The 21,247-nt window shown below is 44.8% G+C and overlaps 1 protein-coding gene across 2 annotated transcripts in view; it reads right to left on the bottom strand.

The window, feature by feature from the left end:
- CRHR2 (corticotropin releasing hormone receptor 2) overlaps positions 1-21,247 on the bottom strand; it is a 1,496,074-nt gene that overhangs the window by 427,706 nt on the left and 1,047,121 nt on the right. For both annotated transcript variants that reach the window (XM_078665281.1, XM_078665282.1), the window contains one exon: positions 10,266-10,383. In XM_078665281.1, coding sequence (XP_078521407.1) covers positions 10,266-10,383 — 118 coding nt within the window. The remainder of the gene's footprint in view (positions 1-10,265; positions 10,384-21,247) is intronic.

Below are 21,247 nucleotides of genomic sequence, written 5' to 3' on the forward strand. Positions count from 1 at the left end.
ATCTTAATTTATCGACCCCCTGGCTCGAGAACCCACTTCACGCACCACCTTCTCCAATCTCTTGAACCCTATTTTGGCCGAGACAACTTTTCCATCCTGGGTGACTTTAACTACCACCTAGAACGGCACGACCTTTCTGATACCTCCTGTCTCATTGAGGCTCTAGAATCTTGCAGGCTAACGCAACGTGTTACGGGAGCCACACATCGTGCAGGACACACTTTGGATGGCATCTTTTCCAATGACCCCCGTTTGACTACCAAGGACCCGATCCATCTTTCCTGGTCTGACCATCTGGCGGTCCCTTTCCTTTTGAAACATCATAGGGTGAACTCCTGTAAAATAGGGAACCACACAATAGAGACTACCAGAAACTTCAGGAATATTAATAGCAATTCCTTCGTGCCCTGGGCTGCAAGCCTTGCTACCACTGGCCTAGATAGCGTACAGACTGCAGTCGCTCACTTTGATCAGGTCACTACCGAGGCCTTGAATAAACTGGCCCCAGTACAATCTCGGCGCCGCGCCAGAAAGAGACCTTCTGCCCCCTGGTTCTCCGACTCCCTTAGGCTTCTTAGGCAAGAAGTGAGGAGAAAGGAGAGGCTATGGCATGCTAGTTGGGACCTCAAGAACAAGGAAGCTCATAGACTTCTTGTTAAAAAATACAAAGCTGAAATCGTGCAGGCTAAACAAGAATACTTTGTTACCGCGACTTCCTTGCTCTCCTCTCCGAAGGAGCTCTTTAAAACTGTTGACTCCCTGGTCAGATTGCAAGCCCCTGACCCTGTCATTCCTTCGCAGGATCTTTGTGATAAGATTGCCTCCTTCTTCCATTCTAAAATTCAGGATATCCACCTGGCCCTCGAGGAACAAAGAGCTGTTCTCAGTGCATCTACACCTAGGGTAGAGATGAGCCTGATCACCACAGAAATCTCCCCACCATGCACTCTGGACTCTTTTCCCCCGCTGGCCTTGCAAGATCTCGAGCTACTGCTAGCCAAGACCAAGTCTGGTTCCCCTCTGGATACCTGCCCACTGAAAGTCATCAAGCAGTGTACGGAGACCCTCTTACCACCGCTGCTAGAGGTAATGAATCTAGCCATCAGAGATGGTATTTTCCCTGTAGAGTGGAAGAAGGCGGTAGTAAAACCCCTTTTGAAAAAGGCCTCTCTGGATCCGGGGGTCCTAAAAAACTTCCGGCCTATCTCCCTACTCCCTGCCCCAGCGAAGATGCTTGAGACACATCTTAACAAGCATCTCGCTGTCTTTGTGGAAAGTTCGGGATGCTTAGACTCCTCCCAGCATGGATTCAGGAGAGAATTCAGCACGAGTCAGCCCTCACCATCGTGCTCGACAAGATCCGCACGACAGTAGATGAGGGCCAGACCTCTCTCCTGGTCCTGCTAGATCTAACTGCGGCTTTCGATACCCTCTCCCCCTCAGTACTTACATCGCGGCTGAGGGAGGTGGGGGTGAAGAACGCAGCTCTGGATCTTTTGACCTCTTTCCTCACGGGGAGGGAACAAAGAGTCAAGCTTGGGGAGTTCCTATCTCCATCCCGACCTGTGCTATGTGGGGTTCCTCAAGGGTCAGCACTTAGCCCGACCCTTTTTAATATCTATGTTACCCCACTAGCCAAATTAATAAGATCGTTCGGGATGGAGGTAGTCTCGTACGCAGACGACACTCAAATCCTCGTCTCTTTTCCCCATTCAGATGAACTAATCGCCTCCAAGTTTAGATCGTGTATGGAGGCGGTTGGTCAATGGATGATCCAGAACTCTCTGAAACTGAATGGGGAGAAGACGGAGGTGATGGTGTTTGGGGGGAAAGAAAACATCTGGTCAGCCAATTGGTGGCCCGACTCACTTGGAACATGCCCTTCCCCCACATCTTCTGCTAAGAATCTCGGGGTGCTAATAGACCCTGCCCTTGACTTAGGCAGCCAGGTGAGCAGAACCATTTCCACCTGTTGGGGCCTGATTCACACCCTACGAAGGATCAGGAAATATCTCTCTTTCCAGGCAAGAAAACAAATAGCTGTTGCTCTCATCGGCTCGCGTCTGGACTACTGTAATGCGCTGTATGCTGGACTTAACAAAGGACAGCTGCAGCGCTTACAGGTAGTCCAAAACGCCATAGCCAGATTTGTCCTGGACATTCCCAGACGCTCCTCGGCCACTGCAGCCAGGAAAACGCTGCACTGGCTGCCGGTAGAACACCGAATCCGGTTTAAAGTTCTATGTATGACCTACAGAGCCATCGCCAAAAAGAGCGACACTGGAATAGGATCCATCATGTCCCACTATGTCCCCCGAAGGAACTTGCGTTCCTCTGGGAAACTGCTTCTGGCAGCCCCCCGTGTACGAAGAGCCAAATGGGGTGGCAGAGCCTTCTCCACTCTTGCTCCTAAGTGGTGGAATGAACTTCCTCCGGATCTGAGATCTCTCCCGTCCTTACAGAACTTCCGTACTGCTTTAAAAACCCTTCTCTTTCAGCAAGCATATGTGTAGGGCTTCATGTCTTTTTCCTGATCATTCTCTGATCATTTTTGCTAGGCGCCTTGATACCTGCGGGTTATTGTTTTGCGCTCTATAAATCTCTTTTCATTCATTCATTCATTCAGTATGGACAGTGATGTGTTAGATGAGGTTAACTGAGGGATAGATGTATATGAAGGACATTGGTGTCCTGATTTGTTGGGAGATTGATTTACGAATGTCTGACTTATCTTTGGGAGCATTGGTGATATGGCATAGAACAAAATATTGGTCCGGGCCAGAGCATCGATAGATAAGGTGAAATGTTGAATAGAGAGGAGGACAGTGAGGTGAGCATAGAGGCACTGAAAGTAGGACAGAGATGATGGTGAGAGACGGTATATTTTATTAAGACCACTAAATGATTGTGAGAACATGGCTTGCAGGCATTTCTTTGGCTATTTAGGATACTTTAGCTTCCATGATAATGAGTTTGTAAACGATGTTGAGGATAAAGAATACTACAATCTCAGTAGAATGTTTTTGCTGAATGAGCACCTATCAGGGTGAGTGAGCATGCTGACGGATAGATAGTTAGTGGATGAATTTCAAGATTTGCAATATGTATGATGTTAAAAGGTGAGTGTTTGTAGGTTGGGGGTGTATCTCTAGATCTGTGTAGGAAGAGTTTAATCAGTTTTCTTTAAATACCATTTCATACCACAGGTCTGTTATATCTAAGTACTATTAATGACAGCTGAATTATACGTTCACCTCATTATCATGTAGTACAAGTAGATAACATATCTAGGCTGTCACACAACTCAAGGCTACTCTTTATTTAAAGCTAAGAAGGATAAAAGAATAGGGTAATGTAATGTACTGCCACCCTTCTAGACCCAAAAAGAACCAAGCAATGGAGCTAACAAAGGAAGTCATATTTGAGGGTGAGGAGGAGCCATCCCTTTTTCCTTTGGTTCATTTATCCAAAGACCGGTTTAGTCAATATTGATGTAAATGCAGAAACAAGCTGAAAGCTTGACAAAAGAAGCCAAATGCAGTCTCATCTTGCTGTAAAAGCACATGTGAGTATTAAAGGAAAGGCAAGGTTGGACAGACAAGGGTGGAGCTATAGGAATGAGTAGTCTTCTTAATGTGTACTCTATGAAATCATGAAGAAGAATGCATATTACTGGAAATATAGCAGGCCCCTGGGTTCAGTGCATCCCCTATATTAAAATCAGACAGGGCCAAGCCCCCATGAATGGAGCTGCAAGAGCAAGTATCCAGCATCAGAGGGTCACTCATGTGATGAGGGGAGATTCGGCACAGCTTCAGAGAAAGGGGTAGATCTGCATTTGGCCTTTTATGCCTAGAAATACAGCAATCATCTGGTTTTTGTGTGCCCTGCATAGGATTGATACCCAATTTTAGGATGTCGCAGCTAGTGAAAGTTATCTGGCCCATTGCATGACATTAAATTTACTTTCAACAAGAGATTCTTTATCCCCACACCTACTCTAGAGGTGTTGTTCATTGCACATTCGTCCCTTTATGATCTGTACACAAGGGGCACTGCACTTTAATTCTTGTAGAGCTGCTATCTTTTTAGTTTCAGTTGAAACAGGCTGAAATCCAACTTGAGTAGACTTAAAATGACTAGACTTACTTCATTACCAATATGACCATATGGTAACTCAACATCAGCGAATGTACTGTAAATACTCAGTTTTTCTAAAGATGATCTCTTAACTTTTTATGTGGTCGAAACATTGTTGACATATGCAGTTATTTGGATTCTGAACTATGATTAAAATATCAGGATTATACAGTAAAAAATGTCCTGTTTATTGTATACTGGATCCGATAACCCATTTTGTTTATAAATGCCTTTTCACTTTCACAAAGTGCCGACCTGGCACAATAAACCTTTTTGATCCACAAGAAAGTACTCCCCCTAATATCCTAACCGTGTAAATCGGTTATTGATACAGTTAGATACTGAATAACCAATGTTGGAATATCCTTACATGAAGCTATAGATTTTACACCACTTTGAAGTGGTAAAGGAGGCAACTCCTTTTGTTTTGCATTCCATCACACACCCTAGTGGTGTCATGCTTCATCATCGGGACACCCCGACGCCTATAAGTCAGGGTGGACTAGACCATCTTTCAGGGAGCACTTAAAGAAAAGTTTGGCATGGGGAATAAAGACTAAACATCCACTGGCAGATCCCAGTTTCCCTTTAATCTTGGATCTGACAGGGATATTAAAATATAACAAATAGGGTATTTGGGATATTATGCTCCTAGGACCCTAAAGCCAACATGTTTCAGTCCAAATGTTGCCCAAAGTGGTGCAGGACTTTCTTCAGGGAGATAAAGTTTTCCCCCCTGGAAGGATAGTGATATGGGAATTTCCCTATACTATTTATAAAAAGGGCAAATAGCTGCTTCTTTATTTGTCACAACCTTCGGTTTTGTTTGGTCACTCCATCCCATTTTGGGAGAGGTTAAACTTCACGTGGAACCTCAAGCCGCAAGGACCCACACCGAATAGGTCACACCATGGGGCAGGACCCTTGAGGACTGTTTGACTACAGGGCTACCCCAGTACTATGTAAGGTTCCACGTGAAGTTTAACGTCTCCTAAAACAGGATGGAGTGACCAAACAAAAATTTGACTCTATTGTTCTAAATTGGTGTGGGATTTTATCATGTTGTGTTTTCACTAAATGCTGCATAAATACTTTACACGTTGCCTCTAAATTAAGCCTGACTGCTTGTGCCAAGGGTTAAGCAAAGGTTACTTTGGGGTTTGCTTGTGACTCCACTCGAACAGCAATTGTGGTTGCAGCTTGAGTAAGGTTCTAATCCTCTCAGTCAGTAACCCAATTTCCTACAGAGTATCATATAAAGACCAAAAAAGCACAATGTGCATGGTGCTTTCATGTGATATATTATATCATAGTTACATTTTCGGTTGAGTTGTGAACCAAGTACCCTGCTGGGAAAATGCTACTAAAAATTGCAATGTGCTGACAGGTAGTCAGTTGAGGTAAAATCTATATTCCACAATACTTACCTTACTGAAATTAGATCCCTAAGAGAAGTAGACAGTATGGAATATTTAACAAATGACTGCATGTTTTGAGCCGTTCCATTGCAGACATTAGAACAATACTTAAACAATAGGGCTTTCGCTTGCTGTTTGGAAATTGCATTTACAAGATTTGGTTTAGAATAAAGCTCTGATACACCTAACCTATCAAAGATCTGTTTCACGTATCAAAGTTATTGAATCTAGGCCATATTATCTAAAGATAGACAGTTCTTAAGATTTGACCTTGAGAAACCAGCCTCATGCTTTAGCCAAATTATAAGGCATACCATCAAAGGTGCCACCTTAATCACATCTTCCAGGTAATGTATTCCCATCTCTGCAGGACATTTATATGTGGCTCTGTCCTATTGAATGAGAGTAACTTGCGAACAAAGCAGCTTTCTCTCCCAGAAGAGATTCAACATAAGTATATTCCCAAACTCTTGCCCTGTAAAGACTCACCCAGATGCATTTATTTTGTAAATGTGCACTTATTCTATCACACGTCTGTGTTCCCCTTTATAGAGTTGTGTGTGGGACCGCTATGTGTTTGGGAATTCACAAGTAGAGGCTTATAAAAATAACTTAACGGGTGTGCCGGAATTCTGCCTGGTAGATTCACAAAATTGGTCATGCATTGCAAAAGGTTTCTTACCACTAATTAATTTTTCTAAAATGTATCACCACACTCTCCCCTTCCAATCATTGATAATGGTAGCCAACCCAACCAATCCATCTTACTGAAAGGATTTGAAAGAAATCACCAGTTACCGCTGAATTATGCTTCAGTAAATGAGCCAACTTATGTTTTATTCGAACCAAATTTTCCCTCCTTTCATTAACTAGCTTAGGAACACCTTCTAAAACAATGACATCTGGAGAGCAAGCAAGGGGCAATTAAAGATGAAAGTTACTCTCAGTATGTTTTCTTCTATGAACACAGGACATCAGCTGGGTGTGCTTTGTAACTTCATTTCATTCCTTCTTCAACTACCTAATCCTGCCATCAAGTGTAGCATCCGGTGAATTTGTTTTATTCCAACTGAGCATCATTAGTAATGCTCATCTCAGTGTAGCCAACATCTTTAAATAAAATATGTTCTCGTCTTAGATGCACAAGAGTTAGAAACATGCTATTGATTGGCTTGTATATGATGGTAAACTTTGTCTCCCAAGGATTTAAAATTGTTCAAGTTTCCAATATGAAAGCCTTTTACCATCTCTAACTTTGCCAATTATTTGATGATTTGGGTCATCAATAACAGTGTTCACCTTATTCTGTATCTCAGGAGGGGTTATGCGGATTCTAGAATGATGGTCACACGTCTTGTTTGCTATTTGACTTTCTGCAACCTTCTGAGATACTTGAGTTTGCCCCTCTCTCCTTTTCTTTTCAAGGAGAGGACTAGATGTTGTCAGTGTGCCTTCAATAGAATCCATCTGACCATCCAGAAAGATACAAGGGTTGTCTATATCAATTGTAGGACACTTGAGGGTTTCTATTGCATTTGCAAATGAAGGACCAACTGTTCACCTCCCCCCCATCGGCTCTAGCTCCTCACAAGTATTAACATACTGAGATTCAGATAGCAGCTGACCAGAATGCCACTGCGCAGTATCAATTCTTTGCTCTACTAAACCTATTTCAGTATTTAACGTACACATAACCGAACTAAAATAGTTAGCCATTGACGAGGTGTCAGCACCAATGCTAACTCATCCACCTTTCAGCATATTAGCTTTTCTCTTACTCTTGATCCAAAAGGAATAAAATCTGACCTTCGGCAGATGACTGTAAATGTCTCTATCACAGAGCCAAGAGAAGAAGGGTAGCCCAAACCAGCCTCTAAAGGGCTCAGTTCTCACCCAGGCCGCACCCGGGCGTATCCTGCACGTGTCCCATGCGCATGCCATGCTATGTGACTGCTGTTCGGGATTTGAATTTCTTGCGCTCCTCCTCCCAGTAAAGTGGTACTATGTTGATTGGAGTCTTCTTCCAACATAGGCAAACACAGTCCAGCAATGTACTATGCTGCGGGACCACTATTCCCAGCAGAGCAGCATTATAGGTATTGGATTCCTCCACAAATGCAGGCAAACACAGTCTGGGTGTCTCCATTGCTAAAGAACTGCTGTTGACGCTTTGAAGCTCACTCACTTCTCCTCCCAGCAGAGAGGTACTATGGGGATTAGTTTCCTCTCCTAACTTTGACTAACAGAGTCCAGTGGTCTCCATCAGTGTGGGACCGGTCTACTTACTTGGAAGTGCTCTTGCTCTCCTTGCAGAGAGTCACTATGGGAATTGGAGTACTCCTTCAATGTAGGCAAACACAGTCCAGAGGTCTCCTCAGTCTAATTTTTTTCCATTATTTATTGGTTTGATATTAAAACTCACTTTGAGTACTGTTAGTCTGGACTTTTTAAGGTTTTCTAGGCCTAGGAAAAAGTTAAGTTATGCGGGCAAGATACTGCAATTATCATAAATTGACAAAATTTCTTGAAATTGTGGATTACAGTTTCCTATCATTTTTCCATCTGCTGGAGACTAGGCTGCCTAGAAAATATCTCTCTGAGCGGCATTTCTGCTTGAGCCAGTAGTGTGCTGGTATCCATTTTGTGCAAGGTAGGCCTTAACATGTAAAAAGTCAGAAGAGGCACAAACATGCCCCATTTCATGCTAAAAACCTAATTTTGCTAACTTTCAATGAATTTTTGCGTTCCTATTTTTTTACTTTAACGATTTCTCCGTTAACTGAACCTGCACTATCGTGTTTTCCCCCTGGGGGACTGGTTGCTTGCTCATAGGGAGAGAATTTCAGAAATTGTTGTAATCTTGAATCACCAGCTCATAGACCTATATTGTCCGTAACCCTAGTGCTAGTTTGAAAAGTGGTTACTCACTGCATAATAAGATTGTTTAAGGATATACCTCAAAACTAGAATTTCTAGGATTTCCTGTTTTGTGTGCCCATGGTATTTTTAGTCTAATATATTTAATCACTGTAGACAAAGACATGTATACTTTTAACTCTTGCTCGATTTCAAACGTGATCATCATACCCCTAGTAAAGTCAACATCTGAGTATGAGATATGAGCAAGAAATGAGTATTGCAGCAAAGCCTAAGGCCCAGGACACCAGTGGTAAAAAAGAGTTACACACCATAAAACTGCCCCATCACAACTGGCTGTTCAAGAGCCCAGGGAAAAGGTCAGATAAATGCACAAAGTTAGTGGAGAGATGGTGAATTAGCAATGACATTCCTTTTTGAATGTTTCCGCATTTACTGTGATTTACCTTAGCTGTGATTTTTAAGGGAGCACAATCTTCTGACTATAATTCTTAGGACAAACCATGTTATGTGTTCAAATGTCCCCCATTTCTATACATTTACAAATTTCTATACATTTACACATTTCTCTACATTTCTATGCAGTTCAGTATGAAAAAATGTATAACCAGCTTTCCCATTGTACAATGCAAATGGCAAATTGAAGGCGCAGCTCACTGTGTGGCCTTGCATGAAGAGGCATCACTTTTCTCTCTGTCTATGCCTAGCTCTAATGAAAGTCCATTATTGGCTAGAAGGCTAGAAAACAAAACTTGAATTTCACCCATTGTTTCATAGTGAGCAGACTCTTGCAAACCAGCAGGAGGCGGTTTGCTCAGCCTCCATGCAGTGTTTGAACAAGGATGAAAGAGGTAGATGTAAAGGGAGCAAATAGTGTGTATGGGCTGCGTTTACACATTGAAAATATCTGGCTTCATCTCGATAAGTGTCTACATTGGCCACTACCATCTATTTATCCTGGACTCCTAAGGGCCAAAGTTTCACCTATTTTTTTAGAGAATTTATCTATTTTAATTGAACATTGAGTTACACTGATATGCAAATAGCTGAGGTTAATGTTATGAAACCTAGATTCAATTAAGGGGCCATCTGGTGAACGAGGTCACAATATGTGCCTGGTTTAGAGTTTGCTTGATTATAAGAGCCATTGGGTATAATGCACTTGTAATATGGCACATGGGATAGCCGTCACGTTTGAGACAGAGTAACCCATCAGCCAAACTCTAAATCAGTCCCTATGGATCAAAACCCCAGCAGACATCATCAAACAAAGCAGCATTCTAGAATACCTATTGTTAGTCATTGCTAGCAATGGCGGACTAGGTAAAGAGATCTGTTTTATTTCTCTGAACTAAAGATCACCTTTTTGCCAATATGCGCAGACGTCCTGAGACATTACCTCTGTGATGTCCATTGCAACGTTAACGCCAAAGGTGAGAAAGGTGAGGAATAGAATTAGGTTTTTTATCAAGGTAATGTCAGAGTGAGGAACATGTGCTAGTAGAATAAAAATATGGTTCTTCATCACCGATGCAGGGTCGGTGACAACCCAGTGGATTTCAAGGAGTATAGAAGCAAATGCATGATTTTGTATTATTTTGAGAAAAAAATCCCCTGATAGCAAAGGAAAATACATGTTGGAAGGCAATCATGGAACATTGCGTTTTAAGACTACGTCACTAGTGACTATGACATGTTCTATTTACAATAAGGGAGCACACAAAGTCACCTACTTTGTCACTTTTCTCCATGCAAGGCGTGATCAAAGTTCACCATTCTTCCTGATTTAATCTCTTGAGCTTATAATAATACACAAACCAGATTTCTTACCTCATTACTTTCATGTATATTGTGATCTATCATTTGAAGCAGGAACCACATCACATTCCTGAGTATGAACGTTGTGATCAAGTTCCAATGAATGATATTTCGAAGGCATCTGATGCTCCTAGAGAAGAAGTAAATTAGGAATAGTTACAACTATTATTTGTATGTTTTATTGTACATTGCAGCAATAATTGTTCCTGATAAAGACCAATCAGCAGTCATATAATTATTGGGCTTAGCATAGGGGCACACTGTAAGGTAAACATAAGCTTGTTCTCCTCTCAAACCTGTCAAATTCTGTGTGTGGTCACCCATGGATCAGACCTTGTCACATGACTAGGCTATGTGTACATATGCCCTTAGTTGATGTCATTAATCAATAAGTACCTATCATGCTCTGTATCAGAAATGGCCAAACTCCATTTGAATAGCCTGCCTTGACTGTATTTTGGAATGGGTATGAGGAAACATCCAGTGTCTGCTTCTAACAGACCTGCCTGCAGCATTTCTGTAGAAGAAGATTCAGAAACCCTTTGTTGTGCAAAGGGAATTTGCTCAGTGAGATACAAACCACCAGCAGGGCAGGGGGCACAATGCCATGAAAAGTGTGAGCTTGACATAGAGGAGAGCATGTGTAAATGAGTGAGGCCATTGTCTTCTCCTCCTGATGCCTAAGGCCTAAACGTGCAGGATGTAAACTGTTTGAAATTGACAGCCTACACTTTACAAACAATCACCATCTGCCCTGGACAGTTGGTAACCATTCCCCCCGCTTTGTGACGGGAAAAGCAGGCTTCCTGTGTTGAAATTATTCAAAGACTGAAAATGTAGTGTGTGGTAAATGTATCCAATCACAATTCCATTCCACATTCCCAAAATCCAGTGTAACCCCTTACTGTAGCAAACAATTCCAGACATCTGGTGTTGACCATGAACCCAAGAATCTCACTCTTATAGAAGTCAGTGCAGTGAAAACAGAGTGCCTATCTTCAAGACCACATCCTGAGCAAGGTCAAGCCAATATTCTCCTTCATCCTCACTGTAGACATGGCCAAACGTGAATGCATTAATTCCTGAACTACGGTGACAGCAGGTATCAAGCCATTCTAGAAAGTTTTTAAGTCAATATCAGTGGTTAAAGAACCAAGCAATGAAAATAGCTTTACGCCTCAGGAGATCAAACACATCATACCACAAATTAATCATTGCTTTGTCAGTCAGTCAGTCAGAAATACTTTATTCGACAGCCAAGAGTCATAAAAGCATACAATATTATAAAAAAGAATACACATTCCAGCCCAGTACATAACAGTAAAAAACAATCTCACATATCAATCACAATATTCATATCTAAAAGCATTTGTAAAAAAATGCCGATATCATATAAATTGCACTGTGCTCAGGAAATAGACATGATCCATAAATAATATCACATATAAGTATACCATACTAGGCAAAAAGGGGAAAACGCAATTATGCCTGCAAACAACACAAAGTCACTATTACGAAAGTGATCTGTTCGTAAGTCTGATGGCCTGATTAAAAACATTCGACCCAGAGACAAACCATAGGTGATGCCAGCATTTGAAGGTAAGGCAAACCTGGCCTCACTTGGACAAACTGGCATTCTCTAAGCAGGGGGAGGATGTGCTTCCTGCACAAAATCTCATAATGGGTACAAAAAAACATTAAATGCAAAGTATCCTGTTCCGAAAAGTTATCGCTTGGGCAAGGGTTTAACAATTCAGGTTTTGAATATCCTCTCCAGAATGTCAGCAGCCAGGGAACGATATTTAAACAAAATCTTATTAAAACAAAACGGTGGTATGGTTTGTTAACATAAGATAGATAAGGTTGCAGCTGAGGTCCTAGACTCAGAGTGACATATCTTCTCACCGAGGGCTTGCCTAACTCAGCCTCCTCACTCAGACATTTTCGCCTATCCACAAACTGACGTTTAAAATCTATAATCGCAGTCTTGCTCAAAGGCTTTGGGTCGAAAACAAATCTTGGCACCCTAGAAGTTTTGTTTCTCCCTTTACGTAGTTGAGGCAAGGGATATAATGGGCTCTCTCCAGTGCCATTCCATCTGAAATTATACGTTGGTTTTGATTTGGGGGGGGGGTTTGAGTCCAGATTGTAAGCCATTTTAGCAGAGGGGAAACTGCGATCTGATCTGTAATGTACCCCATCCCCATTTCTTCATGCAGGCAGTAGACAGAAGTATCAATTGGGACCCCACGGAGTTTGCACATGAAGTTATTTTCTGCCACTTGTATCTCCTTTACATCTTTGTAACCCCAAATGTCCCAAACATACGTGGCCATTGGGATACATTTTGCGGTATAGACTTTCAAGAGTGTGGGCAGGGGTTTTCACCCTAGTTGTTTTGCAAAGTCCATAGTGGCGCCCGTTGCTCTTACCAGAATGTTCTTTTTAAGTATTCATTGCGCTCCCCATGTACCTTGATCAGCAAAAAGTACCCCTAGATATGGGAAAGTGGATACTTTAGTTAATTTGTCCCCGTTGCAGTAAAATTTAGCCTTGGACACCTTTCGCGGGCCAATCAACAATGCATGAGATTTCTTAAAATCCGTTACCAAGTCCAATGAATTCATAAAATCTATAAAACAATTTAAAAGTTGTTGTAGGGCCCATGCAGTTCTAGACAATAAGACTGCATCGTCGGCATACAACAAATCGGGGATCGATTTGGCACCGACCCTTGGTGTGTCCTTGCAGCATGATGTTAAAGTTTCTCCCAATTTGTTGATATAAAGGGTAAAAAGCAGGGGGGCCAAAATGCACCTCTGCCAGACCCCCCTTCCTACTGGCCAAGAATCTGTCAAGCTGCCATCTTCATTAAAACGTACCGCAGCGGTGGTGTTAACATGAGCAGTATGCAGGAAGGAGATCAAGTCAGCCTCTAGCCCTATTTCACGAAGAACCAACCACAGATTAGACCTATTGACCAGGTCAAAAGCTGAGGTTAGATCCATAAAGGCCAGGTGCTGGACACCTCCCTTGGAAATGGTATACTTCCCAATCACCAAATGGAGATTCAGGCACTAGTCTATTGTCCCCTTTCCCTGTCTGAAACCATATTGGAGGTCGGAAATAACATTAAAAGGGTCAAGCCAGACAGTAAGACGATCCAAGACTACCGTGCCCAAGATTTTAGACACTGAGTCTAGAAGCAAAATTGGCCGGGTCATCACGAAGGCCCTTTTTAAAAATAGGGACGATAACTGCCTTTGCCCATGATGAGGGAAAACCATAGGTACAGGCAGCATTAAAAACATGAGTTAGGATATTGGCCCACACTGTGGGGGTCTGCCTTATAAAGGTCTACCGGTATTCCGTCAGGGCCAGGAGCTTTTCGCCCTGATGTCGATGTAATGGCTTTGAGAACTTCTTCCATGTTAAAATGAAGGGGAGCACTATCAAATCCAGAAACTGCGTGTCCCACTGTTTCTGCTAGGTTGGTGCTACTATAAATGTTGCTAAAGTGATGAACCCATTTCTCTGCTGGTATTATACAATCTTTACTTAGGATTGACATATCTTAAAAAAGAGAGCTGTTAACTAAGGCACAAAATCGGGAGCTGTCAGACAGGACACTAGCTTGGCTAAACTCCTCCCAGGCAGGCTCTCTTAGTTGTTTTTTCCTCTCATACACAGCCAGTTTATACACCTTCCTGCAGCTCCTGGTTAGTGTAGGATCCCTCGGTTTTTGCTTTATAGCCTTCATTAGTTCCTTATGGGCAGCTGAACATGTGTCATCAAACGACCTTTTAAGTTTTTGGGATTATGGGTGAAATTTGCGAATTCGCGATCCGCGAATTCACGCAAAATGGCAAAAAAATCAACGAGTTTGCGAATTTTCCAGCGAACTCGCGAAATTTTTTGCCATTTGCACAAATATGTCACCACGTGTGCCTGTAACTTTGCCAGCGTGCCAAAAGGTGCCGAGGTCCCTTGAGTGAGCTGGCCTTTATAGTGGGGACGGGCGGGAAGACGTTTCATATCGCTAGTGTGTGGTGGACGGGGCCAAACGGGCGGGGCTTCTATGCGAGTTCACATGCATCTTGTTTATAAAGGGTCAGAGACCGAGCAGAGCAGCAGATGAGGAGAAAGCAGCTTCCTGGTCACAGGAGCTACACGGGGATGGCGATTTTTTTTTTGTATTCCTATATAGCGCAGGACTCGACCCCCTGAGGGGTATCTCCGCGCTTAGCTTTTACCAAAAAAGCCCAACCACGATCATAGACTGCGAGGGAATCAATATTTTTAATATTTTAAGAGGCCGAAAATAAATATGTTTTTAGAGTCTTCCTAAAAGAAGGTTGGTGATTTGTTTCAGAGTAGGGGGGAATGAGTTCCATAGGATGGGGCCTTTGTAAGAGAGAGCTCAACCTCCCTGCCTAGCTCTTCTAATCCTTGGAACCTGGAGCAGTTGCTGACTACTGGAGCGCAAAGTGCGTCCAGGACTGTAAGGGTTGAATTTTTCATTCAGATATTTGGGTCCAGTACCAAAAAGACATTTATGTATTGTGCAGCAAATTTTACATTTTACACGTTGCCTAACCGGCAACCAGTGGAGTTTGTCCAGGAGAGGACGTGAGGCAGTCCTTGGCTGAGCATTGAGAACAAGTCTCGCTGCAGTGTTCTGGACCACTTGTAATCTTTGTAGTTGTTCCTCATTGGCCGAGATGAACAGGCAATTACAGTAGTCCAGCCTACTGATTACCAACGTCTGGACAAGTATTTTCCTGTAGTTATCAGGTAGGAATGGAAAGACACGTCGTAGCAGTCTGATGACACGGAAACAGGATCCTGCAACTTGATTTGTATGTTCTTTAAACAAAAGTGCCTTATCGAGCCGCACACCGAGATTTTTTACGGTCTGTTTGGGACTTGGTGCTGGTCCCAAATCCAGGGGCCACCATTCCGGAGACCACAGGAGCGTGGCCTCCCCAAACAGCATGACCTCCGTCTTGCCTACGTTGCACTGGAGGCAATTTAAGGCCATCCAGTCCGATACTGCCCTCATTCCGTCCGCAAAGGATTTTTGTATTGCGGGCGTGAGGGTCTGAAAGGGGAATAAAAGCTGAGTGTCATCAGCATATGACACCGGGGTGAACCCATGTGCTCTTACAATGTCTGCCAAGGGGGCCACATACACATTGAAAAGTGTGGGGCTTAGACATGAGCCCTGTGGCACTCCCTTGGTGAGCTCCCTTGATATGGCATGATGGGAGCCCAATCTGACTCCTTGTAAGCGGCCCGAGAGAAAGCTCTCCAACCAGGACAGAGCCGCACCTCCTATGCCCACCTCCCTCAGGCGACCGAGAAGTATCTCATGTGACACCGTGTCAAAGGCAACGGATAAATCTAACAGCACCAGAATCATGGAACCCCCTCCATTTAGTGACATCCTGATGTTATCAGTCACTGAGAGGAGGGCAGACTCGGTTCTGTGATTGGGCCTAAACCCAGATTGAGAAAAGTCTAGACCCTCCGCTGCCTCGATGTACTTAGACAGATGGGTGTTCACATGTCTCTCGGTCATTTTTGTTAAGGTAAGGCAGGAGGGAGATGGGTCAGAGGTTTGAGAGGTCTGTCCATGGAAGTGCCGCGTACTTTCGGATAGGGTTCACCACCGCTTTCTTCCACTCCGTGGGCACATGTCCTTCTCTGAGAGAATGATTTATTACTGCTTGGATGTGAGGTCCAAGCAAAGTGCTCAGGGAGGCAACCATTTTGGCGGGCAAGAAATCATCGGGAGACCCCGATTTTATGTGACTAATGAGGGAGGGAAGATCTAAGTCACTGACTGCTGGAAATGTCATGAGTGAGATATCTCCATGTATGGGCTGAGAAGAGGGGATAGAGATGTTGCTCTTTTGGCTGGGGGCCCTCATAATTTTATCAGAAATCAAATCCATTTTATTTTCAAAAAACAGACATTTCATCACATAGGGACTGGAAAAAATCATCTGGGCTTTCACATGCTACTGGTTTCACAAATGCCTGTAGTATTTTATATAGTTCCTTGGAGGAATTACCCGCCTCTGCGAGTTGCTGAGTAAGGCTGTTCTTCCGTGCCAGTTTGATATTTTTATTGTAATTAGACTGGGCTTCATGATGTACTTTCTTGCTTTCCTCTGTTCGCGTTTTCCTCCATATCTTTTCTATCTTCCTACACCCCTGCTTCTCTATTCTGAGTGCTTCAGTATACCATGCTTCCTGCTTAGAGGTGGGATATTGTTTATGTAGCTTCAGAGGGGCTAGTTTATCAATTGCCTCTGTGAGAGAGTTGTTGAATTTGGATAATGCGGACTCCACATTATCCTTTTCTATGAAGATAGGCTGCTTCCATACCCTCTGCAGCTCCTCCACCGTTACTTTGTGCCACTGTCGACGCCAAATTGGCAGGAGAGTGTTCTTTTGTGAGGGTTTGTTCACTCCTAATAAAGAAAATTCCACTATAAAGTGGTCAGACCAATTTATTTGAACAGTGGGTTGACACCGTACTTTAAAGCAATTGGAGAAGAGCAAGTCTAAGGAGTGGCCTCCTTTGTGTGTGGGTCCGCTGTTCTGCAAATCTAGACCAAGGGTGGATAGGTCAGCAAGCAGAGATATGGTTTCTGGGTGCGCAGAAATATCTGCATGAATATTAAAATCACCGAGAAGAATAAAATCTTCCTTTGCTTTAAAATGTGGAGCTAAAAGTTCCAAAAGAGAAAGAGAGAAGCCTAGGCTAGGTCCCTGTGGGCGATAGGCTAAAGCTCCTTTCCAAAAGATTTTTGTGGCTGAATTAATTTTAAAAATCATTATTTCTAATTGTGGTCAGTACTTTTGTTCTAATATAGTAACCTTCAGGTGTTCTTTGTTCATGATGGCTAGACCACCACCTATTTTTTCGGGACGATCTAGATTTACAAACTTATATCCTAAGGGAACCCCTAGTGCTATAGCAGGGACGGTATGAGGTTTTAGCCAGGTTTCCGTTAGGAAACATAAGTCTGGTTGCAGTGTATGTACCAAGTCCCATACTTCAATTTGGTGTTTAGGCAGAGAACGGACGTTTAAGAGAAAACACTTTATCCCTTTTAATGGTGTTGCTTTCACTTTATTTTCCTCGATATTAGAGCTAGCGTGGGATGCTTGAAAATGACAGTTGATACATGAAAAAGGGCCCTCTGGACATGGCCAGGAGTCTCTGGTACATCCTTTCAGTGGGATTGTCCTTAAGTTTAATAAAGTTTGGGCAGAGTAGCTGATATTGCGTGTCCCTGCAGATGTTTTGTCCATTTGAATCAGGCCCATAGCCCTTAGCCACGTCCAGTCGCGGACGGGCGCAGAAGGGCAGCTCTTTGGCTGCTCTTCGGCGTGTCTTCGGCTGCGTGCGACCGCTGCGCGCCCGGTAGGGGGCGAGGGCTAAATAGCCCCTGAAGTAAAACCACTAGAGCGCTACCCGCTCCAGTGATTGCCGGAAGTACCTGGCTCTCACCTACCCGCCCTCCGCACAACGGTACTAGTTACCCTGTCGGAACGGGGCGGACAGGAAGGAGAGTTGAGCCAAGGCTTCTCGCTGCCCTCAGGAAATGAAAGACTGCTTCCCCTCCTATTAGATCAGGTAGGGAGAATCGGCGCAATGGCACTCTATATAAGTATTAACTCTGGCGTGATAACAGTCAGCACAGAATGCAAATGCGAAGTTTAAAACCGGCCAATACAAGTACAGTGAAATTAAAAAGGTTTACACAAACACAACATAGAGCGCAATTTAGGCAACCTGGTCGAAGCAAGCGGGTCGGGGACACTGCCACCGTCGCCTTACCGCCACTTTGCCGTAGCTGATGCTCCGCCTAAATAGCCCCTGAAGTAAAACCACTAGAGCGCTACCCGCTCCAGTGATTGCCGGAAGTACCTGGCTCTCACCTGCCCGCCCTCCGCACAACGGTACTAGTTACCCTGTCGGAACGGGGCGGACAGGAAGGAGAGTTGAACCAAGGCTTCTCGCTGCCCTCAGGAAATGAAAGACTGCTTCCCCTCCTATTAGATCAGGTAGGGAGAATCGGCACGATGGCGCTCTATATAAGTATTAATTCTGGCGTGATAACAGTCAGCACAGAATGCAAATGCGAAGTTTAAAACTGGCCAATCGAAGTACAGTGAAATTAAAAAGGTTTACACAAACACAGCATAGAGCGCAATTTAGGCAACCTGGTCGAAGCAGGCGGGCCGGGGACACTGCCACACTGAACTCGCACAGAAGCCCCGCCCGTTTGGCCCCGTCCACAACACACACTAGAGGTATGAAACGTCGTCCCACCCGTCCCCTCTATGATGGCCAGCTCACTCAAGGGACCTCGCCGCCTTTTGGCGCGCTGGCAAAGTTACAGGCACACATGGCCACTGGAGACAAATCATCTGGCCCGTTACGCAGCTGCAGTGTAGAAAAAGCACTATACATTTAGCCAACGAGTTTGAGAAACTCATGGATGCAAAGACCTCCTCAAGGATTACAGCTCATTTTCGACGGCAGACATGGGGATAAAGGACACTTGCCCAGCCTCGACCTTGCTCACTACTTTTTAGGGCTGATTGATACGTTACTGAGCTTCAACTCGGGCACCTGCTTTTATCTGTAAGTGCTTCCTGTTGAGGTTTACTATTTGTGACAGGAGCATAGTGCCAGAATTAATCCTGTCCTGCATATTTGTCCACGAAGATGCCACCGTTTTGTGCAATACCTCTACTCAACTGGGGAACTTTCTACTGGCTAATCAGTAAGTGCTCCCTCGTTGGGTAAATGTATAGTGCTTTTTCAACACTGCAGCTGCGTAACGGGCCAGATGATTTGTCTCCAGTGGCCATGTGTGCCTGTAACTTTGCCAGCGCGCCAAAAGGAGGCGAGGTCCCTTGAGTGAGCTGGCCATCATAGAGGGGACGGGCGGGACGACTTTTCATACCGCTAGTGTGTGTTGTGGACGGGGCCAAACGGGCGGGGCTTCTGTGCGAGTTCACATGCATCTTGCTTATAAAGGGTCAGAGACCGAGCAGAACAGCAGATGGGGAGAAAGCAGCCTCCTGGTCACAGGAGCTACACGGGGATGGCGCTCGGGAAACTCATGGATGCAAAAATACGTTTGGCACAGGACCCCAGAATCCTTCAGATATCCAAGATAGCTCTGCTGCATGTGTTGGTGCAAAGCCATTCTGATCCTGGGTTCAGGCGCATGCAGCTGCTGCTGCTGGACAATGTCCCATCTCATACTAAACTGCCCCGTACAGGCAGGTGCTGGCGCTGGGCAGTAGGGTGCAGTGGCATGCAGGTGCTGCATGCCTGGTACATGCGCATACCGGTGCCAGGGGGGACAGGTGTTTATTGGTGCTGTGTAGCAATTTATGACTTTACATTTTGACTGCACCAGACGGTGGTACCACCTACACGGATCAGGAGCATCCAGGCCCCAGACTTCATGGTGAAAGTGCATAATGGTGCTGTGCGGTATGTGTATATATGTACTGGGGGCAGGGGGGCCTTTAGCACAATGTGTGCTTACACCCAGAGGGCTCCCAGGCAATTGAGCATGAATGATTTTCACACTGAGAGGGCTCCGGGGCAGTTCAGCAGCGCGGGGGCTCACACCCACTGGGCCCCGGGGCAGTTCAGTAGCGCGGGGGCTCACAACCCCTGAGCAGCTCAGCAGCGTGGGGGCTCACACCCACAGGGCCCCCGGGCAGTTTAGCAGCACCACCCTCTGGTTCATTCACTGCCACCCTCTGGTTCATCACTGCCACCCTCTGGTTCACCACCGCCACCCTCTGGTTCATCACTGCCACCCTCTGGTTTATCACTGCCACCCTCTGGTTCACCACTGCCACCCTCTGGTTCATCACTGTCACCCTCTGGTTCATCACTGCCACCCTCTGGTTCATCACAGTACCCTCTGGTTCACCACTGCCAACCTCTGGTTCATCACTGCCACCCTCTGGTTCACCACTGCCACCCTCTGGTTCACCATTGCCACCCTCTGGTTCATCACTGTCACCCTCTGGTTCATCACTGTCACCCTCTGGTTCATCACTGCCACCCTCTGGTTCATCACTGTCACACTCTGGTTCATCACAGCACCCTCTGGTTCACCACTGCCACCCTCTGGTTCACCACTGCCACCCTCTGGTTCATCACTACCACCCTCGTGTTCACCACTGCCACCCTCTGGTTCATCACAGCAACCTCTGGTACACCACTGCCACCTTCTGGTTCATCACAGCACCCTCTGGTTAATCACTGCCACCCTCTGGTTCATCACTGACACCCTCTGGTTCATCACTGACACCCTCTGGTTCACCACTGCCACCTTCTGGTTCATCACAGCACCCTCTGGTTCCCCACTGCACCTTCTGGTTCATCACAGCACCCTCTGGTTCACCACTGCACCTTCTGGTTCATCACAGCACCCTCTGGTTCACCACTGTAGATTATGGGGAGAAAGCACACCTGCCCAGCCTCAACCGAGCCAAATTAATTTGGGGCTGGTTAATGTGTTACGGAATTTGAGCTTCAAGTCCGGCACCTGCTTCCGTATCTGTAAGTGCTTCCTGTTGCACTTTAATTTTTGTGACAGGAGCATTTTGCGGATGTACGGCATTACGACGTGTACTTTTACAACGTGTGCTGTTACAACGCGTTTTTTTTAACGCAAGTCGTTACCACGACTTGCGTTGGAGGGGGTGCGGACTTAGGAATTTTGTAATTTACTATTCCAACACCAGCCTACGTAAAGTAGGGAAGGTGTTGGATAGTAAATTTAAAAATTCCTTGTCCTGCAGCGCCCTCCAGCGCAAGTCGTGGTAACGACTTGCGTTGAAAAGACCGCATTGTAATGGCACGGGGGTGTAACAGCCGCGTCGTAAAGGCTGTTCACTGCATTTTGCCATACTTGTAACTATTCTCTGACCCTGCTTCG

The sequence above is a fragment of the Lissotriton helveticus genome, chromosome 10 (genome assembly GCF_964261635.1).
Source record: "Lissotriton helveticus chromosome 10, aLisHel1.1, whole genome shotgun sequence".
Lineage (NCBI taxonomy): Eukaryota > Metazoa > Chordata > Amphibia > Caudata > Salamandridae > Lissotriton > Lissotriton helveticus.